The following is a 25739-nucleotide window of genomic DNA, read 5'->3' as shown; positions in this document are numbered from 1 at the left end:
ATCAAGGAGTACGAATTTGAATTGTTTCTGAGATTCCCCTATTGAATGGGGAGCTCATTCATTCAAAATGCCACATGTACACTAACAATGTAATGAATACAAATAGCCCGAAGATGGCGTAGTTTTACAAGTCAGCGCCTGCAAAGTAAACTTTTTGAAAACTCTTGAATAACAGTTAAAAAAACAACCTTTATATGACAGAGGACGGACAGACTGATCGATAAATAAATTGTTGGAATGTTATGCATCAGTTTACATCAATTAATTTTACAATGCGCATGCGTATATGTACATAGAGTAAATATCGTGGAAGCAAGCATGGAGGAGCCACATAGTAAGAAACGAGTTACCGCGAGTAAACATGCGTCGTACGGTGTTTGTGCGTTTTTTGGGGGGTTTGTACGGGGAATCATAATCATTTATAAGGGCATTTAACGGCAGATGTTGACAGGTATGGATGACGAACACTGCCAAGAAATTACTGTGGCGATGTCATCCGTAGGGGAGGTCCGTATTCTGGAGGTGGATTTTTTATTTATTTAAATATTTATTTTTAATCAAGAGACCGTCCCACTTTTGAGGCCAAGTGGGCGAGTTGGGATCGGCTGGGAGTGTGTTTAAATCAGAGGAGAGAGAGAGAAATAACATCGGAAATCTCCAACTTCTCATGGCCAGCTTGACGTTGGGATCCAAATATACGATTTACCCGATTTTGGGAAAAAGGAGGAACGCACGCGGGACAAGTGGAAAACTAGGATCCGATACCGGGTAAACTTTATCGCTCATTAATAAATCCAAATCGTTCGATCATTTGAACCAAGGCGAGACGCCGAGAAAGACATCATGCCGCGAAGGACCGTGCAAGAAGTGACCGTGCAAGATGTCCAAAAACGGAGAAATCCCAGCAAACACTACGTAAGATTTCTTTTTAAATGAGCAAACTATTGTTCAATTGTGCAACGCGTTGATGTCATTCTGCAGTTTTTTTTTCCATTTTCCCCTCTCCTGTTGACTAAAGTAAAGACAAAGAGAGGATCAAGTTACAGCGATCTGCCAGATTTCTTATTGGATTTTTCTTAAAAAGGAAATACCTTGACTCTTTATTTAAAGGTTGCACAAACTGTTTTAACAACAACAATGTTTGGACATTATTCGGATTTCATTAAAAGTTGAGCCATGACAGATAAAAAATGGTGGTGGAGTTGCAGTGAAGTGAACATCTGCTTGCCTTTCTGATTTGACTGCAGTCAATGTACTAAAATAAAAAATCCAGGATCTTTATAGGGAAAAGAAAACTGAATACAGTTAAAACTACATTTTTTAGCCTGAAATCTGGTCACTGAAAAGGTTATATAATGTAAATCATTTTCATAAATTGCCAATTTAACTGGAAGTGGGCAACAAACAAAACATTGTTTATGTTTGTGTGTATAGTTTATATATTTGTTAAACATTATATTTAAGTTAAACATTGAAATAGTAAATGCAGTATGTATTGAGTTATTTATTTTCACCTGGTGTATGGGCAGCATTGTATTCATTCACAGTATTCCCATCTTTTAAGATTAGTGTGGATATTTGGTAAAACTGTTTCTTGTCTGGCTGTTCCACATGTTCATAACAAAGCAGATCATTTCTTCTTATCCCTATAAAACACCAATGGACAAATGACAACAACAACAACAAAAAAACACATTAAAACTCTGCAAACATCCAAACTCTGAATGCCAAGGTAAAATATTGCATTCCTGAAATTATTTCTTTAGTCCTTAAGACCAAAAATCCTTCTTTGGTTGCATCACTTAGCTCAATCATGCACTTGCGCACAATATTTAAAAACAAGAGTAAATATTTTAAGGAAAACACAGGTTTTTTTCACTGCAGTGTTTTGTGGGGGCAAAAGAATGTCAACAACACAAAGGCTTGTTTCTTACTGCTTCACAATAGAGCCTCCATCATGCTGTGTAAATGGAGTATGGAGGTCATACAGGCTGTTGCTTGCCATGTGAGTAGCAGAACCAGCAATAAGCTGCCAAAAGATGCAGCAGGAGTTTGTTCCGAGGCCCTGGTGTGAGATCATATGTTGTTTTGAATCTGTGGAGAGTCTTAAAAGCATATTTCACAATTTTCTCTGCTGACTGGACACATTTTGAACACCTTTTAAGTACAAATGTCAGCAGCAATTTAAATGTCCACACTTTTAACTGACTTTTACGAGGTAAAAATAACTTTTAAAGGACAAAGATGTCTTTACCTAGTTTTTTTTTCCATTGTCATCACCGACTTGAGGGCAGAGAAAATCTGCAAGGGAAGACAACACCACGGAATTTCCAACCACCGCTATCCTTTTAGGCCAATAGTTGGAGAACTAGGTCAGGCTTCAGACTATGCTTATTAGGAAAGTTGAACAAGGAAGTTGTCTAAATGGATGACCAGGTGAATTAAAAATAAGGCACTAAAATTCATTCATGTTTTGGCTGTTTGAGTCACAATCTATAAATGCATTCACATTACAACTTCCTCAGCCATCAGGTAAACAGACAAACATGTTATTGTTCGATCTTGGTAGCAGGCTGCAATGTATTTTAAAGCTCAATTTTAGAAAATTGTGTCACGGTCAAATACTCTATTTCCTGGCCGGATAAAGACAGGAAGTTGCATACTGTCTACATGGTCTGGAGAGGAAGAGATGTAATAGTATAGGATCCTCACATTAGAGGAAAAAGGTGGAAAGAGCAACATTTTTATTAGGACCATTGTGAAATTGTGCTTATAAGTGTTTTTCCTCTTTCCTAGGTTTACATCATTAAAGTGTGCTGGACGGATGGAAGCACCGAACTCATTTATAGACGTTACAGCAAGTTTTTCGACTTGCAGGTGAGCAAATGTCGTCTGTAATTGTTAGTTCTAGATGTTGCATTATACAATGTATGATAATTAAGTGCTCTTATATCGACACCTTCATGACAGTGGTTATTATATTGCAAACGAGGGGACAGAAAGGGGCCTTGCAACTTAAATAAGGGCAGGGACTAATGTGTGATGTCCACGTAAATGTTTGAATCATTGTCAAATGTGATGCAGGCACTGTGTGTGTGAGTGTTTGTGGTGCAACGAGCGATTTAGAGTCCTTGTTTCACTTCTTCTTTTGTAGGTCATACATCTGCTGCAAGGACATATGACTATCTAGGATCCGCCCATTACATGACAAATCCTAATTGAATTATATGGCATTTGACTTGATTATGAGCTATTTGAAACATAAAATGACAACTTATATTTAATAAACTACTTCATATTATCTTTTAAAAGATAAACAGGATGAATTGACACTTTGTTTGCCACACTTGCAACTATTTCTCATAAACTTTAAAATAATGTGTTGGACGGTGTCATTAAACAGAAAGTATCTCTCAACTAGGGTATTACATTGCAGATGTTACTTAAAATGGCTGGTGAGTATTTTAATTGAACCCCAATGGATTATAGTCAAGGGAGTAGTGATGACATCATTCAGCGTTCTCTCCCGTAGCTTAATGACATGGAACGTAATCATTCGTCTAGTCTATTGCTCGCTTTTAATTTCCCGCCAGGCTCTTTGCGATCATATCCTTCCACTTTACAGTCAGGTTGAGTCGTCACTGCATACACAAGGTGAACACTAAAAAGAACAGAAAAAGGATTACGTATGCAGCATTTATTCTAAAGAATCATGTGTGATAACCACAAGAGTTAGTGGTGTGTGTGAATCACCACTTCCCAAAAATACAGCTGTTCCAAGATGCTTATGTGAGCATTCAATTATGAAGCAACAGGATGGGTTTTTTTTGCCATACAAAAGTTTTAGTTAAAAACTGTTAAATCAATATTAACACCATTATGATTGTTGTTATTATTGTGGGTTTTCTATCCCATCAATTAATTGTCCCCACTATTAGTGTTGAAGATGTAAATCTTGGATAGAAATAGACCGGTTTCATGCCAAAGGGTGGAAAAGTTTCTGCAGCAGGGTCATCCATGCGGCTTTTCCAATTTATAAGAAAAAAAAACTGCTACACACGTCACGAACACCATTTTTTCCATACTGCACATGTGTTCACTCAGCTGCTAAAACTTCAACAGTCCGATTTTTGGAGAGACTTCAAAGCTACTAAAAAAAAACCCGCAGCTGTCACATATTTTCCATGTGTAGTAATCAAGAATCAAAATCTTTAATGGCAGAGCATGTTTTATTTGGATCATAGAAAGTTTATTATAGTCTTTCATGGACACCTTTAGCACTTGACTTTGTTTCTTTAAACAGTTTTTTAAGGCCTGAAGATGCACTTTTTTAAATAAATGTTAAATAATTATGGGCCACCTCACTATTTGACATTATACTTTTCTATAGATGTCAGTTTTATAAAGAAGTTTCATGAGGATTTTGCTCCTATGCAGAATGTTAACAATGACAAATGCACTGTACAGTTGATCAACTTAGGTTTTCAGCAGAAGCTGCAAAGAAAGCAGCCGTTGTTCTCAGATTTGATAAATGGGAGTCTGCTACTCATCCGATCTTTTTACTTGCAGGATGACGTGAGTAAACCGGAAATAGACCAGACATATTATAGCTCACTTCAAGATCATATCTCTGATTGAATTGAATTTAAAAAGTGTATAGTATTCCTCCGGTGAATTAACAGAAAAGGTTGTTTTCGCAATATATTCAATAATTTCCTTATTAACTTAAGAACCATTGATAGAAATTCATAGTTAAAAAAAATAAAATAAATAAACCGCAACCTTACAGTCATTGAGGTGTGCTTTATTGACCAACAGCATTTTAACCCATTATTATATTTATGACTACCATATATACACATCTCAGCACACAAACAATTTGGTTGATCTGCTGGTACCTTCTCAAGAAATGCTCTGTTTACAAATACTATGCAATGCTCTGTTACTATACTTTATTTATAATGAGAAGTAGTGCCATCTAGTAGACAAGTTTGCCCAGTGATGCTGACTAATACTTCTAAAGTAGTCATATCGAGCAATTATACCGATTCTGATTATCAGATTGGGGCATTGCTATTTACATTTCAATCCAAAAACTCATGCAATGCCATTCAAGATTTGTTCTGACTAAATTCCGATTAACTGGTATTTACCTTAACACATGCACGGATACTTAAGAAAGGGTCGATCTGGATGCGTCTGTTTAACCAACATGACACAGCTGGTCTTACATATTTCAGAGTCACCTTAGAAAGTCAAGTTGAGCCCCAAGTGCACTTTGCATGCATCTGTCATCTTCCTGCTTGTAGAGCATTAATATTTGACAGAAAGGCTTGGCGCAACCGGCATTTGCGAGAGACTCTTAGCTCCCAGCGGATGCCCTTTCTTGCCTCAGTGGCTCTGATTACAGAGTAGATGCAAGGTTTAGACTAGACAGAGAGTGAGTGGTTGGGTGTGTCTGCATTCACACATGGGAATGGTTACAATTTGTTGGGTGGGAGTCGTGGATCCCCTGTGTTTAACTCCTTTCACATTGCCTTTCAGAAAAAATGGCATAAAGGGCATCACACTTGTGGCATTCATTAACCTGTGTGTCTCTTACAGAAATACAAGAAGGGGTCATTGCTAGAGTATGCACAGCCAATGATGATTTGCCTGCTATCTCCTTAATAGCAATCAATATTTTTCCTCTGTTACGCCTTAAATAACGTCAGAAGTCTGCATATTTCCCCCTTAGAATGAGCAGAGATATTTAAAACATATGTCTTGAGCACCCCAAAGATTCATAGGCTATCTAAAATATAATTTTACAGCCACATAAAATTGATTTATGAAGGTAAGAGTAGGTTACATTGAACTCATGTTAAAAGAATGACTTACTCTTATCAGTTAGTTGATATCATTGTGTCCAAACATAAGAATAGGGATATATTCAGATAGCACCTGCAAATCAAATATATAAATAATGTCATTCATATATCAGCTTTGTCACGCTTGATTCTTTTCAGGACGAAATACACTTATGGAAAGGTGAAAAGCACAATTTACTGTGAGATGACTGTTTCACATCCAAAAATAATCCTGTGCTATAAAACAGGCAACTGTATGGTTTTATGGATTTCAATATGACCAAAACACACATTTTACTCTCTAAGCAGTCTGTTTTTCCAGCAACATATTACTGGCCGAAAAAGGGACGGATGGCGGTTGGCTGGACCATCTGTTTATTGCATTCCTAAACATTGGCAGATCTTTCTTTTATTGGCTGAATGCCTTGCAGGAACTGCTGATTTTTTAAAATTTGTCAACTATTCTTTCCATTCTCATTGCTTCAGTTGCCTACAATTCAAGAAGAATGTATTGTTTTGTTTCAGATGGAGTTGTTGGATAAATTCCCAGTTGAAGGAGGGCAGAAAGACCCCAAAAGGAGGATCATCCCCTTCCTACCTGGTAAGAGGGCAACCTCTAACGTTGGCTACTTTTGTCACACACAGTTATTTAGTTTGAAAGAAAGACTCACCCTTCGAGGCTTGGGCTGGGATTGAGGGATTGGATTTCTTTGAGGCCACGCAAGTCTGGAACTCATTCAGCAGTTACACACACAACATTTAGATGAACTCTGACTCAGTAAGAAAAGGGCGAGGAGACACAAAACACTCCTTTTTAAACCATCCCTTCAAAATACATTAAGCACTCTGTTGAATGTTTTTAGAGGTCTCTTGGAGATTTTTAGCCTGTTGGTACATGCAGTTAGATGCAGATAAGAGTAGGTTTGTCACAGTTGAGCTTGATTTTTATCATGAGAAAATCATTTAGGAAACATAAGTGAAACATTTGAGACAACTGATCAATTCTTTTTTTTTTTTTCTTCTTTTTTTGTTACAGGGAAGATTCTCTTCCGGAGGAGCCATATCCGAGATGTGGCCATGAAAAGACTCAGGCCTATCAATGAATACTGCAGGGTATGATGTACCCTGCGACTGGACATGTCCATACTTGTCTAGTGTCCTGTTTTCGTTGATTTTGAACAGTGATATACAAAGAAATAATGCACACATTCCTCAGGGGATAAAAGCCAAAGATGTCCAGGTCAAAATCTTTTTGGGACTCTCAAAATCTCATATAAGTAAATTGTCCTTGAGACAGACTGAGTACTCCTTGCTTGAATGCAAATGGAAACAAAGTACAGAATCTGCCTCAATTTCATTCCTAACCTGCCTCTCTGCTGTACACAAGCCATTACGTGACTCTTACCGATGAGATTAATTGCCACACAAATTGAAGAGGATGGATTAAAGTACTTGCCTTGGCGCCACTTGAGTAGAACCTTGGTCTTAAACATGTCAATAGCTTGTGTCTAATTGCTGCTTTTTTGAGCAAAAGTAAAACATTCAGATCACAGCTACTCATCAGAGATTTATTATCCTAATATCTATTTCCCCAAATTTGTATGAGGTTCTGCTCGGTACGTTGTTGTGTGCCAATTTCATTCAAGTATGCATTTAAAAACCTCGCAGAAGAGTTCTTACCAAGAAGCATGCAATGGTTTGGATATGGTGATTAGGATTCAGGGAGAAATAAGTAATATAGCTCCATATTTGACCAAAAAGAAAGGAGAACATAGACTGTAGTTTGTTATAGTGTGTCTACATTGTTGTGCTATGCCGTGTAACTGGAGACCACACCCAAAGATTTGGTGGTGTTGAGCTGGTCCTCATCAGCAAAAGAGGTGCTTTTCTTACAAGTTTGCTTAGACTATTCAACTCTTTCTCCTTTCTGCAGACAGACCACGTAGGATGTTTTTAGAGAGAGCGTTTTGCCAACTAGTCATGTTCAGGTTTTTTCTATTGGTGAATTCTAAAAATGTTTTTAAGAGCGTAATAGAATCATTGAAATCTCTAAATGTGTCCACTGGCAGAGCATCACCAAATGAACAGATAGCGCCTCTAAAGCTTCAAAATGTTTTCATCCCCTTATGCTGCTTTGTTGACAAGTTGGAATTTTATGTTTACACTGGAAAAGGTTTGAGTCAGACTTTTTTTTATTTTTAACACTTGAGGCTTTTCACTTACTTGCATGGAATTTCCCTGGGTGAGTGGTCTTATTATTTTATGCAACACTGAGAAAACACACTTTATTGCATACATCAACTATTACTTAACTGCTGAGTTTGGATGACTCAGTCATGATCACACTGTTTAATACCACATGAGTTCTAAATAAGGCTGGCAGGAAAAATGTAATTGTAATAATAATAACAATAATAATAGTAATAGCAATTACATTAAAGTTTTTTATTTGTTCTTAACAATGCTCGACCATATCTAAACAAGCAAGCGATAATAACAAAAAAACAGCTCCTGTCATCTAGAGATTAATGCAATACATTTTTTTCTGTTTTATCAATTTCCAGCTTGTTAAAAATCACAAACTCAAAGCTTTTTTACCCCCACTTACATTAAAGTGTAAGCATTTTTAGACCCCTGATTTTCATTGGACAGCATCAGTATGCATAAAGAATAACCTACCTACCCTTATGCTTGGTAGCTTTAATGAATTCTGTGAATGCACTTGTAAGTCTCATTCTCATTCCATTTGTTCTCTGAAAACACATGCACACAAAAACACAATTACCTTAATGCTGGCCACTGTAAAGAACACCCATAAAGTCAATTTGCTGTAGTGTCTCTCCCTTCTCGTCCCTGGGGAGCATGGTAATGAGAGGGCAGGGAGACAGGCTGACACAAGGACAGACAATAAATCAAAGGAGAAGACACTAGACGTTCACAACACACTTTGACTTCATGAACTGGGCAGTTCTCTAGGTCACATGACCAGACATATTGCTGGGGGTCAACAGTAAATCAACCATTGAGTTCAGGAGTGCGATGAATGCATTGCGAATGAGTAATGGTCTGTACACTATGAATCGGTAAACATGGCGTCTTGTTTTCACCTTGCTTAAACTAGAAAGCTGTATTTACCAACTGTAGTGTATATGGTGAGTCTCGGTGCCGCATGGGACAAGGGCACCTTGGTTTGGGTGTCTGGCTCTCATCCCATAGCTGCCAGACCTGACATTAAGAGGCTGTGTTCCCTCAAAGGACAGAAGTGAAACACTTAAGAGTATTAAAAGCTGAGGTAGAGGCCAGCAATGAGAGCTTGATGGATAGTATTCAGGTTTGCCTGCCAGCTTCAGCAGGACAGGGCGTAGTCTCGTCCGCAATAAATGTGACATTCGGCACAAGGACTTTGACAGAAGATGTTCTCTCTCGGTTCTGACATCATGCATTCAGGGTCAGTGTCTGCCTACCCTCTAACTGACTAGATAGAAAAGGCTTTGTTACAGATTATCCCTTGATTTTGGCTTGTGTGCACCAAAACTAAGTATTATTAGTAAATGTTGTGAAGTACAAGTCCAATAAATGACTTACACAAAACCTAGTAAATGTGCTTTCTGATATTTTTCCACTATCTTGTGCATACGCAGGCCCTTATCCAGCTACCAGTTTACATCTCACAATGCGAGGAGGTCCGAGTGTTTTTTGAGACCAGACCTGAAGACCTCAATCCACCTAAGGAGTAAGTATAGATCAATGTATACTTCAACTAGATGGTTCCAACAAAGAATGGGCACAATAATTCATCCGCTGTTTTGTGGAAGTGCCCTTAGTCTTGATTATTCATTTTGCTCATTTGTTTTTTTGCTTTCATTTTAAAACAAAGTAAGATTGATAGAATGGACGGAGTCCTCATCTGAATGTAAATAGGCAACACGACTGGAAAGCTGTCACTACTTTATTGATAATGACGCATGGGAACCTGACAGCCAAACTGCTTTGTCCCATCAGTGCTAACAGAATATATGTTGCAACCATCACACGGCTGTAGGTGATTGCCAAGGACAAATAGCTCCTAACTTCATTAAAGCAAATTTATAAGACTGTATATAAGTCAAAGTAGGAAGGGTGAGGAAGCTGACTATTGCGAAGTCCATCTTTCATCTTCACTGGAATTACTACATCAAACCTCTTTTGTTTGTGCAGCATCACTGTGCTTGGGTAAATTTGGTTTAATATTAATAAACTAAATAGAACGGAACAGAATTACAATCTCACTTATACTAAAACTCCAGATTTGTTGAGTAAAGACTTAGAATTAACTCCACACCTATTGATTTAGAATAATCTTATTGCCTTGCTTATCTCGCATATATTTTTTTCCTTTTCTAAGTGCACTTGTGATGATTTATAAGTGCCAATCAACTGATTGAACAATTTATAACCCTGACAACATTGTTTTTGATGAACGGCACCAGAACAATGGGTTGAGAAATAGAATGAGTCATTAAATTGGTGCTGGGTTTTAGCCCCCAAATTTTCCAATTGTACATTTAATGCTTAAAAATACAAATGGCGGGTATTTTTTCTACATTATTGTAATGTATATTTGTCCTGATTTGGTTTTTTTTCCCTTTCAATCAGGGAACCAGCAGGAAAGAAAAAATCAGGTAAGTCACTTCAATCAATATTCCACATTGATAAAATCTTTTTATTGTGGTTATGACTAAAACCTTCTGCTACCATTGTTACTGTGACGTGACTTTGTTTCTCTCTAGTGGTGGAATAACAGCATTAATTCTATCACATCAAACGTTTTCCAAGTTTTTTTTAAACCGTTTCATTTTCTTTAGAACAACTGCAACAGCCACCAAAGTCCTTTCATATCTTAATTCAGACTTAAGTTGCATCCATAATGTTCCTTTTCAGTTTTCTTTCCCATTCATTTTCCTTTCCATCAGGGTTTTTGGAGAGAGCGACAACTATCCTAAAGCGAGGTAGTAAGATACTGACTGTCATCCTTGGTCGTGTTGTGTGTTGACCTGGCTAGTTGCGAGAGACCCTGCTGCCCCCCAAAAACCTGGAGTACATTTTCTTGTCAGAATACATCCAACCTGACCTGTGCTGTAAGGGATCCTTGTGCATTTGACCGCAAATAACATCATATTAAAAGGAATAAAAGCGAGCACTAAGTTAACTAGTACATCTTCATATGCATCCTTCAGAGCAGATTGACCTGTCACATAATGACTTCAATTATGATTTTTTTTTTTTGGTACAAGCTTGACAAAATTCATTAGCCCTGAATTTTTTATTCGTAACTATTATCACCCTCATTTTCTCCATCTCTGTTGTATTTCACGCCGGCTTACAAGGTTTAAACACAATCTCACGCTGTTTTGTGTTTGCTTTGCTTGCCTCCGCTCACTGAAGGATCAGCATCCCAATCCGAGGTGCTGTAGTTTGAATTTTGATTCATCACATTTTCCGTTATTGCCAAATGTTTAGTTGTGTTTTCCCTTCCCATCCGCACCTTCAGTGATCTGCTTGCAGCGTTGGTCATTTAAAAAAAAAAAACAAAAAAACGTGACTTCATTTGGATGTAGTTTTGTTGAATTGGGCTGAAAACCAAGCAAGTCCTTTTTATTTATGAATGGTTTGTTTTAACACTGTCTATGGTGTTGGTGGTGGGACTCATGGGTGGGATGGTTCATCATTTTCTTTTAATAACCTCTAACATTTATTGCAATTATTTGATCTTCATGGTTGTTTCCTCTGTCTGTCTCTCCTTATTACGTCTGCTACCTCGTCTGCTTTGCATCGAGGTGACTTTCCCTAATCTAGTTAAGCCTCCTCTCATTTTTTCATGTGCCCTAAAGTGGAAGTTTCATTAGGGTTGGAAAGTGTCACTTAAAAGCATGTCAAGGTGACTGTCTAAAATGAAAGCTATTAAAAACATATGTACTTAACATGATAGCATCACGGGCCTTGATCAGCAGAAATTTTGAGTGAAGGCTTTGCTATATTATTGTGATTTGGCCTGAAAATGAAAACAGGAGGAGGTCAATTTAAGAATGAGCGTGTTGTCTTTGCCCTAACAGGAGATGGCACATCGGCCGACCCGCTCCTTTTGGAGCAGTATGTGGCAGTAACAGACTACGACAAGCAGGAAAGCTCTGAGATCAGTCTTGGAGTTGGTCAGGTGGTGGAGGTCATTGAGAAAAACGAGTCAGGTGAGTTCTTCTTCATGAATTCCATCAATTTGACTTTTTCTTTGTTTACTTTGCCACCATTAGTTTTCATTGTTGAAAGACTTTGCTAAATTGCACTGATTTCACTGCCTAATTGGGATGCCATTTCATTTTGTTCAACCATTTAAGCCAACTATTGTTCTTCACAGTTAGTTTCCTTCACAAGACGTTTATTAAGTGTCTCTTTTCATTTATTATTTATATTGTGCATACAGGCTGGTGGTTTGTGAGTTCAGAAGATGCCCAGGGTTGGGTTCCTGCCACATGCCTGGAGGCCCAGGATGACACTGATGACTTCACTCTTCAAGGAGAAGAAGGTACAGGATGAATGAATGAATGATGGAAATGTCGTTGCTACTGTTACCATTCTACATATATTTGAAGGGGAACATCAAAATACTGCGTTGACTTTACTCCTGAATTCAATACTGACTTTTATTCAAAAGTTCCAAATTGGTTGAGGTGTAATATTACTTCCTATCTTGCCTCACACCATGCCGCAATGTCAGCGCCTCGGAGATTCTGGTCTTTGCCGAGGCACGTGGGCCGTCGCAGAACTTTAGGGGATCTTTTCAGCTCGGGCTTTGGGCAAGGTGGAGGGCATGTCTTTCTTCTACTTTCCCCGCTACCCTCAAATGTTGCTCTGTGTGTGTGTTCAGTTTATGCATCCAACTTTTCATGCTCGGTATGTCCTGGAAGGGCTTTTATGTGCATGGCTGTTGTACGCATTTCATTCCTCATAAATGGATTCTGACACATTTTTGTAGTTATGTTTTAGCTGCACACAAGGGACAACATACTGTAAGCCCCCTGGATATATCTTATGACAAAACCTAATTACAATTTAAAGCCTGTTTGTTGCCTTTTACGCACTTGTGCTTGTTGCATGTTTTTTTTCTCCTACCACCAACTATAATATTTTTTTTATTTATAGTTATAAATTACAAGCGATATTTGTTGTTCTATCATGTATCAGTAAAATTGCTCTCTTTGAACATTTTCCAAGATAAATGTCTTAATTAATGCTGCAAAGTTACATTATGCTGCATTTGGTCCTTGTGTGCTTATCACTCCAGGATGATCTACTCCTTTGTTTTCCATTAGCATTCCAAAATGGCACATCATAACTCAGGGGAATGTCTTTTTTGTTCCTCTTGCAGAGGAGAAATATTCTGTGGTTTATCCTTACACGGCCCGGGATCAAGACGAGATTGACCTGGAACGAGGAATGATTGTGGAGGTCATTCAGAAGAACTTGGAGGGCTGGTGGAAGATCAGGTGATTCTTATTAGTAATACTTCTAAATATATAGGTTTCAATGTCTCAGGCAGTAATATTCATGTGCTGCAGGATATATATGTTGTCCAATGGCATGTATAGCTTGTTTTTGCTTATGTGGTAACAGCTTCTTGGAACTAAAATTCAATAATCTTCCGTCTTACAGGTATCAAGGACGTGAGGGCTGGGCCCCAGCGTCATACTTAAAGAAGGCTGACATTCAGAGCCGCAAGCAGGGTGGTGCCACACACTCCAGCACCAACGACCTGGACGGGTTCTCCAAACAGAGCCAGCCGAACAGAGAGGCCAGAGAAGGCAACCAGAAAGAAAATAGACTCTCCTTCTTTTCGGATAACAAAAGTAAGTCAATATAGGTGACTGATGGTTTAGATCGTGTGTGTTTTCAAATGATATATATTTCAAATCTACAGCTCCATTTCCATTTCATATGACTGTTTCCAATTACAGAATTTGGATTAAGACAAAGGCCTCCTCCACGCAGAGATCTTTCCATAGTAAGATTACAAAATTATTATACATCCTCAAATGGTGGCATTGACAGAAAACATAAACACTAAGTAGTTTTAATTATCAGAAAGCAGTTTGCAATATTAGTGTTCAATTTGTTTTGTTTTCAATTCCTAAGAACCTAGTAACATCATAACAAAAAATCAACATAGTAAGGCATTTTTCTTTAAAAAAAATGACAGTATAGTAAGGCTTTTTCTCTTTAAAAAAACGACATACTATAGTAAGACTTTCATATTCAAAATACGTCATAATATATAGTAAGGCTTTTTTGTTTAAAAAAATTACATAATATATAGTAAGGCGTTTTTTCTTTAAAAAACACAACATAGTATAGTAAGGCAATTTTACTTTTAAAATGACAAAGTATAGAAGGGATCCTTCTCTTTAAAAAATAATGACATAGTATAGTAAGGCTTCTTTGCTTGAGGGTGAGGTGAAGACACTTTGGTGCAGAGGTTAACTCCCCCGTCTTCCATGTGGGCAGCCTGGGTTTGAATCCTGGTTGGAAACATTTTCCCATAGTTGTTTCTGTGTACTTCTTGTCAAGACACTCAAATGATTACAAAGGAAAGTGTATCCACTTGGTTGGCGCAGAGGTTTGGTTGCCGGACTCTCGTCGGGGAGACATGGGTTCAAATCCCTGCTGGGACATATTTTCCTGTCCCTTAATTGTTTCTGTGTACTTCTTGTCAAGACACTCAAATTATTACATAGGAAAGTGTGGCTCCTTGGTGGTTCAGAGGTTAATTCACTGGACCCCCGTCTGGGAGACCTGGGTTCGATTCCCGGTTGGGACACTTTTTCACTTAGTTGTTTCTGTAGACTTCTTCTCAAGACACTGAAATGATTACAAAGAAAAGTGTAGCCACTTGGTTGGCGCAGAGGTTAGTGCACTGGACTCCCGTCTGGGAGACCTGGGTTCGCTTCCCGCTGTCGCCCTTTGGCTGATCACCGAACCAAGTGGTCTGGAAAATGGAACGAGAAGAAAAGAAGAAAAAAAACTTTTTAATTTTTATTAAACACTTAGTCATACTTTTCAGCAAAAGGTTATATTCCGAACTGCCTTCGGCAGTTCGGAAGACAGTTGAAGGACCTGTCTGTGCGAAAGGCGTTCTCGGGTCGGCCTTCGGCCGACCCTCGACCGCTTGCTTGGTCAGTGAACCGCCGACACCGGGAAGCGAACTCACGTTCTCTCGGTGCAAAGGCGAGTGTGCAACCCACTACACCAACTCGTGCCCCACTTATACATAGGTGTTGAAACATTTTATCCAAGGAAATGGGGTGAAACACTTAGTCATTTTTTGGACAAAATGTTTCATCCACAACTGAAGACTTATTCAGTTAGACACTTAGGCATTAATACTTATACTTTTACCTGAATAATATTTGGAAAATCTTTGCTTGCACTGGGAATCGAACCCAGGACCACACAGGTGGTAGACTGATGACTTATCCATTGGGCCACCACCCTGTGAGAGAAAGCAGTAGTACTTGTACTTTTATCTTTTCCATTTACCTGAATAATATTTGGAAAATCTTTGCATGCACTGGGATTTGAACCCAGGACCTCAGATATGGCAGACTGATAACTTATCCATTGGGCCACCGCCCTTTGAGAGAAAGCAGTAGTACTTGTACTTAGTACTTGTTCTTTTACCTGAATAATATTGGGAAAATCTTTGCATGCACTTGGATTTGAACCCAGGACCTCAGAGGTGGCAGACAGATGACTAAACCATTGAGCTACCACCCTGTGAGAGAAAGCAGTAGTACTTGTACTTAGTACTTATTCATTTGACTGAATCATATTGGGAAAATCTTTGCATGCACTTGGATTTGAACCCAGGACCTCAGAGGTGGCGGACTGATAACTTATCCATTGGGCCACCGCCCTGTGAGAGAAAGCAGTAGTACTTGTACTTTTATCTTTTCCATTTACCTGAATAATATTTGGAAAATCTTTGCATGCACTGGGATTTGAACCCAGGACCTCAGAGATGGCAGACTGATGACTTATCCATTGGGCCACCACCCTGTGAGAGAAAGCAGTAGTACTTGTACTTTTATCTTTTCCATTTACCTGAATAATATTTGGAAAATCTCTGCATGCACTTGGATTTGAACCCAGGACCTCAGAGGTGGCAGGCTGATGACTTATCCATTGGGCCACCACCCTGTGAGAGGAAGCAGTAGTACTTGTACTTTTATCTTTTCCATTTACCTGAATAATATTTGGAAAATCTTTGCTTGCACTGGGAATCGAACCCAGGACCACACAGGTGGTAGACTGATGACTTATCCATTGGGCCACCACCCTGTGAGAGAAAGCAGTAGTACTTGTACTTTTATCTTTTCCATTTACCTGAATAATATTTGGAAAATCTTTGCTTGCACTGGGAATCGAACCCAGGACCACACAGGTGGTAGACTGATGACTTATCCATTGGGCCACCACCCTGTGAGAGAAAGCAGTAGTACTTGTACTTAGTACTTGTTCTTTTACCTGAATAATATTGGGAAAATCTTTGCATGCACTTGGATTTGAACCCAGGACCTCAGAGGTGGCAGGCTGATGACTCATCCATTGGGCCACCACCCTGTGAGAGAAAGCAGTAGTACTTGTACTTAGTACTTATTTTTTCGACTGAATAATATTGGGAAAATACTTGCATGCACTTGGATTTGAACCCAGGACCTCAGAGGTGGCAGACTGATGACTTATCCATTGGGCTACCACCCTGTGAGAGAAAGCAGTAGTACTTGTACTTTTATCTTTTCCATTTACCTGAATAATATTTGGAAAATTTTTGCATGCACTTGGATTTCAACCCAGGACCTCAGAGGTGGCAGACAGATGACTAAACCATTGGGCTACCACCCTGTGAGAGAAAGCAATAGTACTTGTACTTAGTACTTATTCATTTGACTGAATAATATTGGGAAAATCTTTGCATGCACTTGGATTTGAACCCAGGACCTCAGAGGTGGCGGACTGATAACTTATCCATTGGGCCACCGCCCTGTGAGAGAAAGCAGTAGTACTTGTACTTAGTACTTGTTCTTTCACCTGAATAATATTGGGAAAATCTTTGCATGCACTTGGATTTGAACCCAGGACCTCAGAGGTGGCAGGCTGGTGACATATCCATTGGGCCACCACCCTGTGAGAGAAAGCAGTAGTACTTGTACTTAGTACTTATTCATTTGACTGAATAATATTGGGAAAATCTTTGCATGCACTTGGATTTGAACCCAGGACCTCAGAGGTGGCGGACTGATAACTTATCCATTGGGCCACCGCCCTGTGAGAGAAAGCAGTAGTACTTGTACTTAGTACTTGTTCTTTTACCTGAATAATATTGGGAAAATCTTTGCATGCACTTGGATTTGAACCCAGGACCTCAGAGGTGGCAGACTGAGGACTTATCCATTGGACCACCAGCCTGTGAGAGAAAGCAGTAGTACTTGTACTTTTGTTTCCTTCATTTACCTGAATAATATTGAGAAAATCTTTGCCAGCACTTGGATTTGAACCCAGGACCAAACAAGTAGGAAACTGATAACTTAACCACTGGGCCACCACTCTACAAGATTAATTAGTAGTATTTGTGGTTTTGCTCTTTTCACTCCCAGATCATACTTAGTACTTTATTGTACCTTTAAGTGGGAAAAGTTTCTGTCGTTTTTGACAAGAAAAAGCCTTACTATACTATGTCGTTTTTGACGAAAAAAGCCTTACTATACTATGTCGTTTTTGACGAAAAAAGCCTTACTATATTATGTCGTTTTTGACGAAAAAAAGCCTTACTATACTATGTCGTTTTTGACGACAAAAAGCCTTACTATACTATGTCGTTTTTGACGAAAAAAGCCTTACTATACTATGTCGTTTTTGACGAAAAAAGCCTTACTATACTATGTCGTTTTTGACGAAAAAAGCCTTACTATACTATGTCGTTTTTGACGAAAAAAGCCTTACTATACTATGTCGTTTTTGACGAAAAAAGCCTTACTATACTATGTCGTTTTTGACGAAAAAAGCCTTTCTATACTATGTCGTTTTTGACGAAAAAAGCCTTACTATACTATGTCGTTTTTGACGAAAAAAGCCTTACTATACTATGTCGTTTTTGACGAAAAAAGCCTTACTATACTATGTCGTTTTTGACGAAAAAACCCTTACTATACTATGTCGTTTTTGACGAAAAAACCCTTACTATACTATGTCGTTTTTGACGAAAAAAGCCTTACTATACTATGTCGTTTTTGACGAAAAAAGCCTTACTATACTATGTCGTTTTTGACGAAAAAAGCCTTACTATACTATGTCGTTTTTGACGAAAAAAGCCTTACTATACTATGTCGTTTTTGACGAAAAAAGCCTTACTATACTATGTCGTTTTTGACGAAAAAAGCCTTACTATACTATGTCGTTTTTGACGAAAAAAGCCTTACTATACTATGTCGTTTTTGACGAAAAAAGCCTTACTATACTATGTCGTTTTTGACGAAAAAAGCCTTACTATACTATGTCGTTTTTGACGAAAAAAGCCTTACTATACTATGTCGTTTTTGACGAAAAAAGCCTTACTATACTATGTCGTTTTTGACGAAAAAAGCCTTACTATACTATGTCGTTTTTGACGAAAAAAGCCTTACTATACTATGTCGTTTTTGACGAAAAAACCCTTACTATACTATGTCGTTTTTGACGAAAAAAGCCTTACTATACTATGTCGTTTTTGACGAAAAAACCCTTACTATACTATGTCGTTTTTGACGAAAAAAGCCTTACTATACTATGTCGTTTTTGACGAAAAAAGCCTTACTATACTATGTCGTTTTTGACGAAAAAAGCCTTACTATACTATGTCGTTTTTGACGAAAAAAGCCTTACTATACTATGTCGTTTTTGAAGAGAAAAAGCCTTACTATACTATGTCGTTTTTGAAGAGAAAAAGCCTTACTATACTATGTTGTTTTTGACGAAAAAAGCCTTACTATATTATGTCGTTTTTGAAGACAAAAAGCCTTACTATACTATGTCGTTTTTGAAGACAAAAAGCCTTACTATACTATGTCGTTTTTGACGAAAAAAGCCTTACTATACTATGTCGTTTTTGACGAAAAAAGCCTTACTATACTATGTCGTTTTTGACGAAAAAACCCTTACTATACTATGTCGTTTTTGACGAAAAAAGCCTTACTATACTATGTCGTTTTTGACGAAAAAACCCTTACTATACTATGTCGTTTTTGACGAAAAAAGCCTTACTATACTATGTCGTTTTTGACGAAAAAACCCTTACTATACTATGTCGTTTTTGACGAAAAAAGCCTTACTATACTATGTCGTTTTTGACGAAAAAACCCTTACTATACTATGTCGTTTTTGACGAAAAAAGCCTTACTATACTATGTCGTTTTTGACGAAAAAAGCCTTACTATACTATGTCGTTTTTGACGAAAAAAGCCTTACTATACTATGTCGTTTTTGACGAAAAAAGCCTTACTATACTATGTCGTTTTTGACGAAAAAAGCCTTACTATACTATGTCGTTTTTGACGAAAAAAGCCTTACTATACTATGTCGTTTTTGACGAAAAAAGCCTTACTATACTATGTCGTTTTTGACGAAAAAAGCCTTACTATACTATGTCGTTTTTGACGAAAAAAGCCTTACTATACTATGTCGTTTTTGACGAAAAAAGCCTTACTATACTATGTCGTTTTTGAAGAGAAAAAGCCTTACTATACTATGTCGTTTTTGACGAAAAAAGCCTTACTATACTATGTCGTTTTTGACGAAAAAAGCCTTACTATACTATGTCGTTTTTGACGAAAAAAGCCTTACTATACTATGTCGTTTTTGACGAAAAAAGCCTTACTATACTATGTCGTTTTTGACGAAAAAACCCTTACTATACTATGTCGTTTTTGACGAAAAAAGCCTTACTATACTATGTCGTTTTTGACGAAAAAACCCTTACTATACTATGTCGTTTTTGACGAAAAAAGCCTTACTATACTATGTCGTTTTTGACGAAAAAAGCCTTACTATACTATGTCGTTTTTGACGAAAAAAGCCTTACTATACTATGTCGTTTTTGACGAAAAAAGCCTTACTATACTATGTCGTTTTTGAAGAGAAAAAGCCTTACTATACTATGTCGTTTTTGAAGAGAAAAAGCCTTACTATACTATGTTGTTTTTGACGAAAAAAGCCTTACTATATTATGTCGTTTTTGAAGACAAAAAGCCTTACTATACTATGTCGTTTTTGAAGACAAAAAGCCTTACTATACTATGTCGTTTTTGACGAAAAAAGCCTTACTATACTATGTCGTTTTTGACGAAAAAAGCCTTACTATACTATGTCGTTTTTGACGAAAAAACCCTTACTATACTATGTCGTTTTTGACGAAAAAAGCCTTACTATACTATGTCGTTTTTGACGAAAAAACCCTTACTATACTATGTCGTTTTTGACGAAAAAAGCCTTACTATACTATGTCGTTTTTGACGAAAAAAGCCTTACTATACTATGTCGTTTTTGACGAAAAAAGCCTTACTATACTATGTCGTTTTTGACGAAAAAACCCTTACTATACTATGTCGTTTTTGACGAAAAAAGCCTTACTATACTATGTCGTTTTTGACGAAAAAAGCCTTACTATACTATGTCGTTTTTGACGAAAAAAGCCTTACTATACTATGTCGTTTTTGACGAAAAAAGCCTTACTATACTATGTCGTTTTTGACGAAAAAAGCCTTACTATACTATGTCGTTTTTGACGAAAAAAGCCTTACTATACTATGTCGTTTTTGACGAAAAAAGCCTTACTATACTATGTCGTTTTTGACGAAAAAAGCCTTACTATACTATGTCGTTTTTGACGAAAAAAGCCTTACTATACTATGTCGTTTTTGACGAAAAAAGCCTTACTATACTATGTCGTTTTTGAAGAGAAAAAGCCTTACTATACTATGTCGTTTTTGAAGAGAAAAAGCCTTACTATACTATGTTGTTTTTGACGAAAAAAGCCTTACTATATTATGTCGTTTTTGAAGACAAAAAGCCTTACTATACTATGTCGTTTTTGAAGACAAAAAGCCTTACTATACTATGTCGTTTTTGACGAAAAAAGCCTTACTATACTATGTCGTTTTTGAAGAGAAAAACCCTTACTATAGTATGTCGTTTTTGACGAAAAAAGCCTTACTATATTACGTCGTTTTTGAAGACAAAAAGCCTTACTATACTATGTCGTTTTTGAAGCCAAAAAGCCTTACTATACTATGTCGTTCTTGAAGAGAAAAAGCCTTACTATACTATGTCGTTTTTGATGAGAAAAAGCCTTACTATACTAGGCGAGTGTGCAACCGACTACACCAACTCGTGCCCCAATTAGGGTATAGGTGTATAGGTGTTGAAACGTTTTATCCAAGGAAATGGGGCGAAACACTTAGTCATTTTATGGACAAAATGCTTCATCCACCACTGAATACTTATTCAGTTAAACACTTAGGCAATTGTACTTATTCTTTTACCTGAACAATTGTGCAAAAATCTTTGCCTGCACTGGGAATTGAACCCAGGTCCACAGATGTGGGAGACTGATGACTTATCCACTGGGCCACCACCCCGTGAGCAGCAGCAGTAGTACTTGTACTTTAATCTCATTCATTTAACTGAATAATATTAGGAACATTTTTGCAAACACTTAGACACTTAGGCATTAGAACTTATTCTTTTAACTGAATAATATTGGGAAATTCTTTGCAAACACTTGAATTCGAACCCAAGACCAAAGAGGTGGAAGACTGATGACTTATCCACTGGGCCACCACTCTTCAGGATTTAGCAGTAGTATTTGTTGTTTTGTCTCTTTTCACTCCCAGATCATACTTAGTTTTTTATTGTATTGTGAGACTTACTATACATGGTTGTTTGAAAAAAAAGCCTTACTATACATAGTCATTTTTTTTACACAATAGCCTTACTATACATTGTTGTTTTTAAGGGAAAGTTTTACTATACATGGTAATTTGCTAAAGAAAAATAATTAATATAAATATGTATCGTGTAAGATAATTTGAGTAGCATTTATCATTTTAACAAAACCAAATTTTACCTGTGTACTACACACTTTTCATTGAATTTGCCCCACAAATAATATTATTCATCATTTGAGGTAATATATCCCCTTGTCCTTTTGTGATCTTACTTAATGTCATGACATCGTATCATTCTAACAGTTGGTCTTTAAACATTTTGCAGCCACGTGGTACAAATCTTCCCAAGCCACCTGGCCCCCCACAGGTTGAGGAAGAGTTTTACACAATAGCAGACTTCCAGACCACCATTCCAGATGGCATTAGCTTCCAAGCTGGTGTCAAAGTGGAGGTGATTGATACACACTGTTTTTTTTGTTTTGTTTCACTCAGTCAGACTAAATAGTTACTTATTCTTATCTTATCAGGTGATTGAAAAGAATGGCAGTGGTTGGTGGTACATTCAAATAGACGACCAAGAAGGTTGGGCCCCTGCTACTTTTATCGAAAAGTACAAGAAGACTAGTAATGCTGTACGGCCCAATTTCTTGGCACCTCTGCCCAATGAGATGGAACGACTGCGACAGGAAGACATTAGTTCTTCCAATTCTGTGAGTGCAGATGATAGCTGGTCCAAGCCTTTACCAGATGAGCCTCCCACAGGCTCTGAACCCTGCACCCGAGTCAAATTGAGAGACTGGAAGTCTGGCGTTAATAAATCACCTGCCTTCTCCGGACCATTGCCTCCAGCTCCCATGGCACCGCCTGATGACAAACCAGCTCTCCCGCCACGAAAAGAGTCCATCAACAAGAGTTTTGACTCGGAGGCGGTTGAAAAACCAACAAGACCAGATCATTCCAAACCTTTGCCCCCAAAACCACCTACTCCTGGGATTACCACACCCCTGGTTGCCCTTAAAGCAGGGCCTTTCAAGGCAGATAAACCAGCCGAACTAAAGAAAGAGGACAAGAGTAAAGCACTTCATCTTCGCAATGAGATGGGCCTGGAATGTGGTCACAAGATCTCTGCCAAAGAAGTAAAGAAGTTCAACCTAAAACCAGTACCCAAGCAGCCTCAAAAGCCCAAGCCTGAGATCACAGAGGAGAAAACAGAGACAGCTTCTCCAGCGGTTTTCCTGAAACCAAAACCGGTTTTAAGACCTAAACCCGTCCCAGCTGCAAAGCCAGACCCGCCGGCAGAGAAGAAACTTGACATCACCAACCTGAGAAGCAAGCTCAGGCCTTCAAAACCCATAGAAAACAACTCCACTTCAGGGGAGGCCAACAATCATAACAGTACAAAAGAAATCCATCCATGTGAATCATCTTTCCAAATCCAATCTCTGAATAATGGCAAAAACTGCGAGGAGACGAAATTTCCCCTGCGACACATGAACGGCCATAGTCAAGAAAGCTCACCACCACCACCTGGAAAACCAGCAATTCCTGCACACAAAGAAGTCCCACTGAGAGCCCCTGCCTTGGCTCCAAGAAGACCTCCTCCTCCAAAGAAAAGCTCTCCATCCAGCCCAACTGAGATTAAACCACCTTCTGCATTGAAAGAGCCTCAAGATTCCATTAAAATGGGACCATCTCAACTCAACAGACCCCCACCCCCTAAACCAAAGGGCTTTTCTCCAGCTATCCCAAGCAGAGAAAAAGAGGAGCCCAAGGGTGTCAAAATGGCCTTCCCCCCCAAACCCCAGGTGAAAAGCGACAAGCCCGGCCCACCCAGAGACAAGCTCCCGCCATTGCTCAAGGAGCCTAGCAAAGACGAGTTGTACCTGGCTGTGGCCGACTTCGATGGTGATGACCCCACCTCCAGTTTTAAGGTGGGGACCCTCTTTGAGGTGCTGGAGAAAAACAGCACTGGCTGGTGGTTTTGTAAGAATCTTGGAGAAGACGTTGAGGGCTGGATCCCTTCCAATTACTTGAGCAAGAAACCTTAAGGCAGTCGGGGAAAAAAAGAGGTCAAGGCTTACAAAAGGTCACTACTTTGGAGCTAGTATTCATTTTTATCTCGTTCACTGCCAGGTATATGCATGGTATTTACAGAGTATGTTTTGTTGTAGTTAGTAGAAGAAAGCTCATTAAAAGAAATGTTTGTAGCCATGTACTGTAATAGATGTCTAATCTGTCCAAACAGATTTGAAATCTATCACTGTTGATGGCAGTGGATTAATTAATTTATAGGCACAGCTCTTGTTTTTCTACCAAAACAGAAATAACAGTATTTTCAAATGTTTTTTTGGGGGGGAGATTTGAAACTATTGTTTTGTGTTCCTTTCTAATTGCTTGCATTAGTGTTATAACTGGCAGCGTTGCATTACAGCTCAACATTCAGAATGCAAAAAAAATAGGTCCAGGCTTACAAAAACAAATAGGAATCGACGAAATCCTTTTAAAAACAAAAACAGCGCTCGACAAACTCGCAGGAGTGGTTAACAGTTGTTTACAGGATTTAAGTGATGAGTTTACTTTACCATGCAAGTCATTTTTTTTCATGCATGTTTTTTGCTCTTGCTACTTTGTTCTTTTCTAATATTTAAGTTTACATTCATGTGTTACGTATTTCTTTTTTTCTAATACAGGAGGTCAGGCAAATATTTGCACATGATAAAGGTGTTGGTGGACACCATTTTCTTTCACGTACCAAATTTTCTCAAATAGAGGACTGCTCAAATCACCAACACCATGTTTTTATTAATCATCAAGTGCACTGTTAACTTGAATTAATAAAATAGTGCAGATGTTTATTACTTCATATTCTAATTTTTCCTACCAGAAACTAAAGATATATGAAACTATTGTTTAGTAGTATCGCTTCTAGACTGAATTTATCCCATGAAAACAAAGACAATAATGTCCCCCAAAAATAATAGAGCAATAGAGTACAATAACTCTATGCATATATTGCAATACATATTTTAGAGAGGATTCCAAAGTATTATATTAAAATATATTGGTAAAAGTAATCTCTTCTATTCTGCAGTTGTTAATGTATCTTATGGGACCCTATATGAGGAAATGCAGTTTTTGGGAAGGTTTTGTTCATCATAACTTGAAGTTTAAAAAAAAAAAAAAAATTAATGACCAAGTGAATGGTGCAATTATTTACAGAGTTAGCAGTGTGTTTCGCAATTTTTGTCGTCCTTATATCAGTGATAAATGAGTGACCAATGTACAGAACAAGATGATATCTTGGCAAAAGCTTGACTGGTCTCAAGCTTGGTCAGAGTATCAAAAAATTATTTTCTTTTGTGTCTTAAACATTGTCACGTCATATTAAGTGTCCATCTTTTGTCATTGTTTACCGATGAAGGAGCAAGAAGGAAAAAGTAGGTTAGTAAAGTACTTGTTTTGGGCCAAATGCAGTCAATAGATGTCACCGGCACGAAGCAAAAGTAACAAGTTTAGAGATATATAGACAATCAGACAAGACTAACTTAGTTACTATGTTCATTTGACACCTAACTGACTGTCATAAAGCATAAGTGTGAGTCAAGAAAAGTGGGTTAAAGATGTCATCAAGAGAATATTGTAGTTGTTTTATCCCTTTTTTTATTTACATTGAAGTCAATAAACATTTCATAATTTTTCCTCATTTGAGTTGATTCATTTTTTGTGGTTTAAAAGAGAAGGACATTGTTCATAAAATTTGGGGAATTTCTTTAAGTTTGTTAAAGCGATAAAATTGTACTATAAGATGTGAAAAAGTTATACATACATACCATGGCATTGTGTGGTATCGGCTTTGAATTCAGATGCTCTCAGTTCATGTCTA

At 37.9% G+C, this 25739-nt stretch overlaps 1 protein-coding gene across 3 annotated transcripts; it reads left to right on the top strand.

Annotated features, from left to right (window-relative positions):
• The first annotated feature begins 346 nt into the window (after positions 1-346).
• Positions 347-25559, top strand: sh3pxd2b (SH3 and PX domains 2B). Of its 3 annotated transcripts, XM_077740798.1 has the most exons (15): positions 347-915; positions 2797-2877; positions 6375-6450; positions 6886-6962; positions 9491-9582; positions 10485-10510; positions 10802-10837; positions 11942-12073; positions 12307-12408; positions 12601-12684; positions 13252-13369; positions 13536-13729; positions 13838-13884; positions 22182-22307; positions 22384-25559. In XM_077740798.1, the coding sequence occupies exons 1-15, from the start codon at positions 844-846 to the stop codon at positions 23902-23904; spliced, it is 2784 nt and encodes a 927-aa protein (XP_077596924.1). In that variant the 5' UTR covers positions 347-843; the 3' UTR covers positions 23905-25559. The 3 variants fall into 3 exon arrangements, with proteins under 3 accessions (XP_077596924.1, XP_077596926.1, XP_077596927.1); XM_077740800.1 differs by lacking the exon at positions 10802-10837; XM_077740801.1 differs by lacking the exon at positions 12601-12684.
• Positions 25560-25739: the final 180 nt, after the last annotated feature.

This window comes from Stigmatopora nigra, chromosome 19, assembly GCF_051989575.1.
Source record: "Stigmatopora nigra isolate UIUO_SnigA chromosome 19, RoL_Snig_1.1, whole genome shotgun sequence".
Lineage (NCBI taxonomy): Eukaryota > Metazoa > Chordata > Actinopteri > Syngnathiformes > Syngnathidae > Stigmatopora > Stigmatopora nigra.
Note: the sequence above shows the minus strand (reverse complement) of the source record. Positions and strands in the feature narration are given on the sequence as shown.

Bases quoted from the DNA above. Each gene is read 5' to 3' on its own strand.
- sh3pxd2b (XM_077740798.1), top strand. From the start codon at position 844: ATGCCGCGAAGGACCGTGCAAGAAGTGACCGTGCAAGATGTCCAAAAA. The intron at 2,878-6,374 runs GTGAGCAAATGT...GTTTTGTTTCAG, and splicing joins GCAAGTTTTTCGACTTGCAG to ATGGAGTTGTTGGATAAATT. The intron at 12,685-13,251 runs GTGGAGGGCATG...TTCCTCTTGCAG, and splicing joins CAGCTCGGGCTTTGGGCAAG to AGGAGAAATATTCTGTGGTT.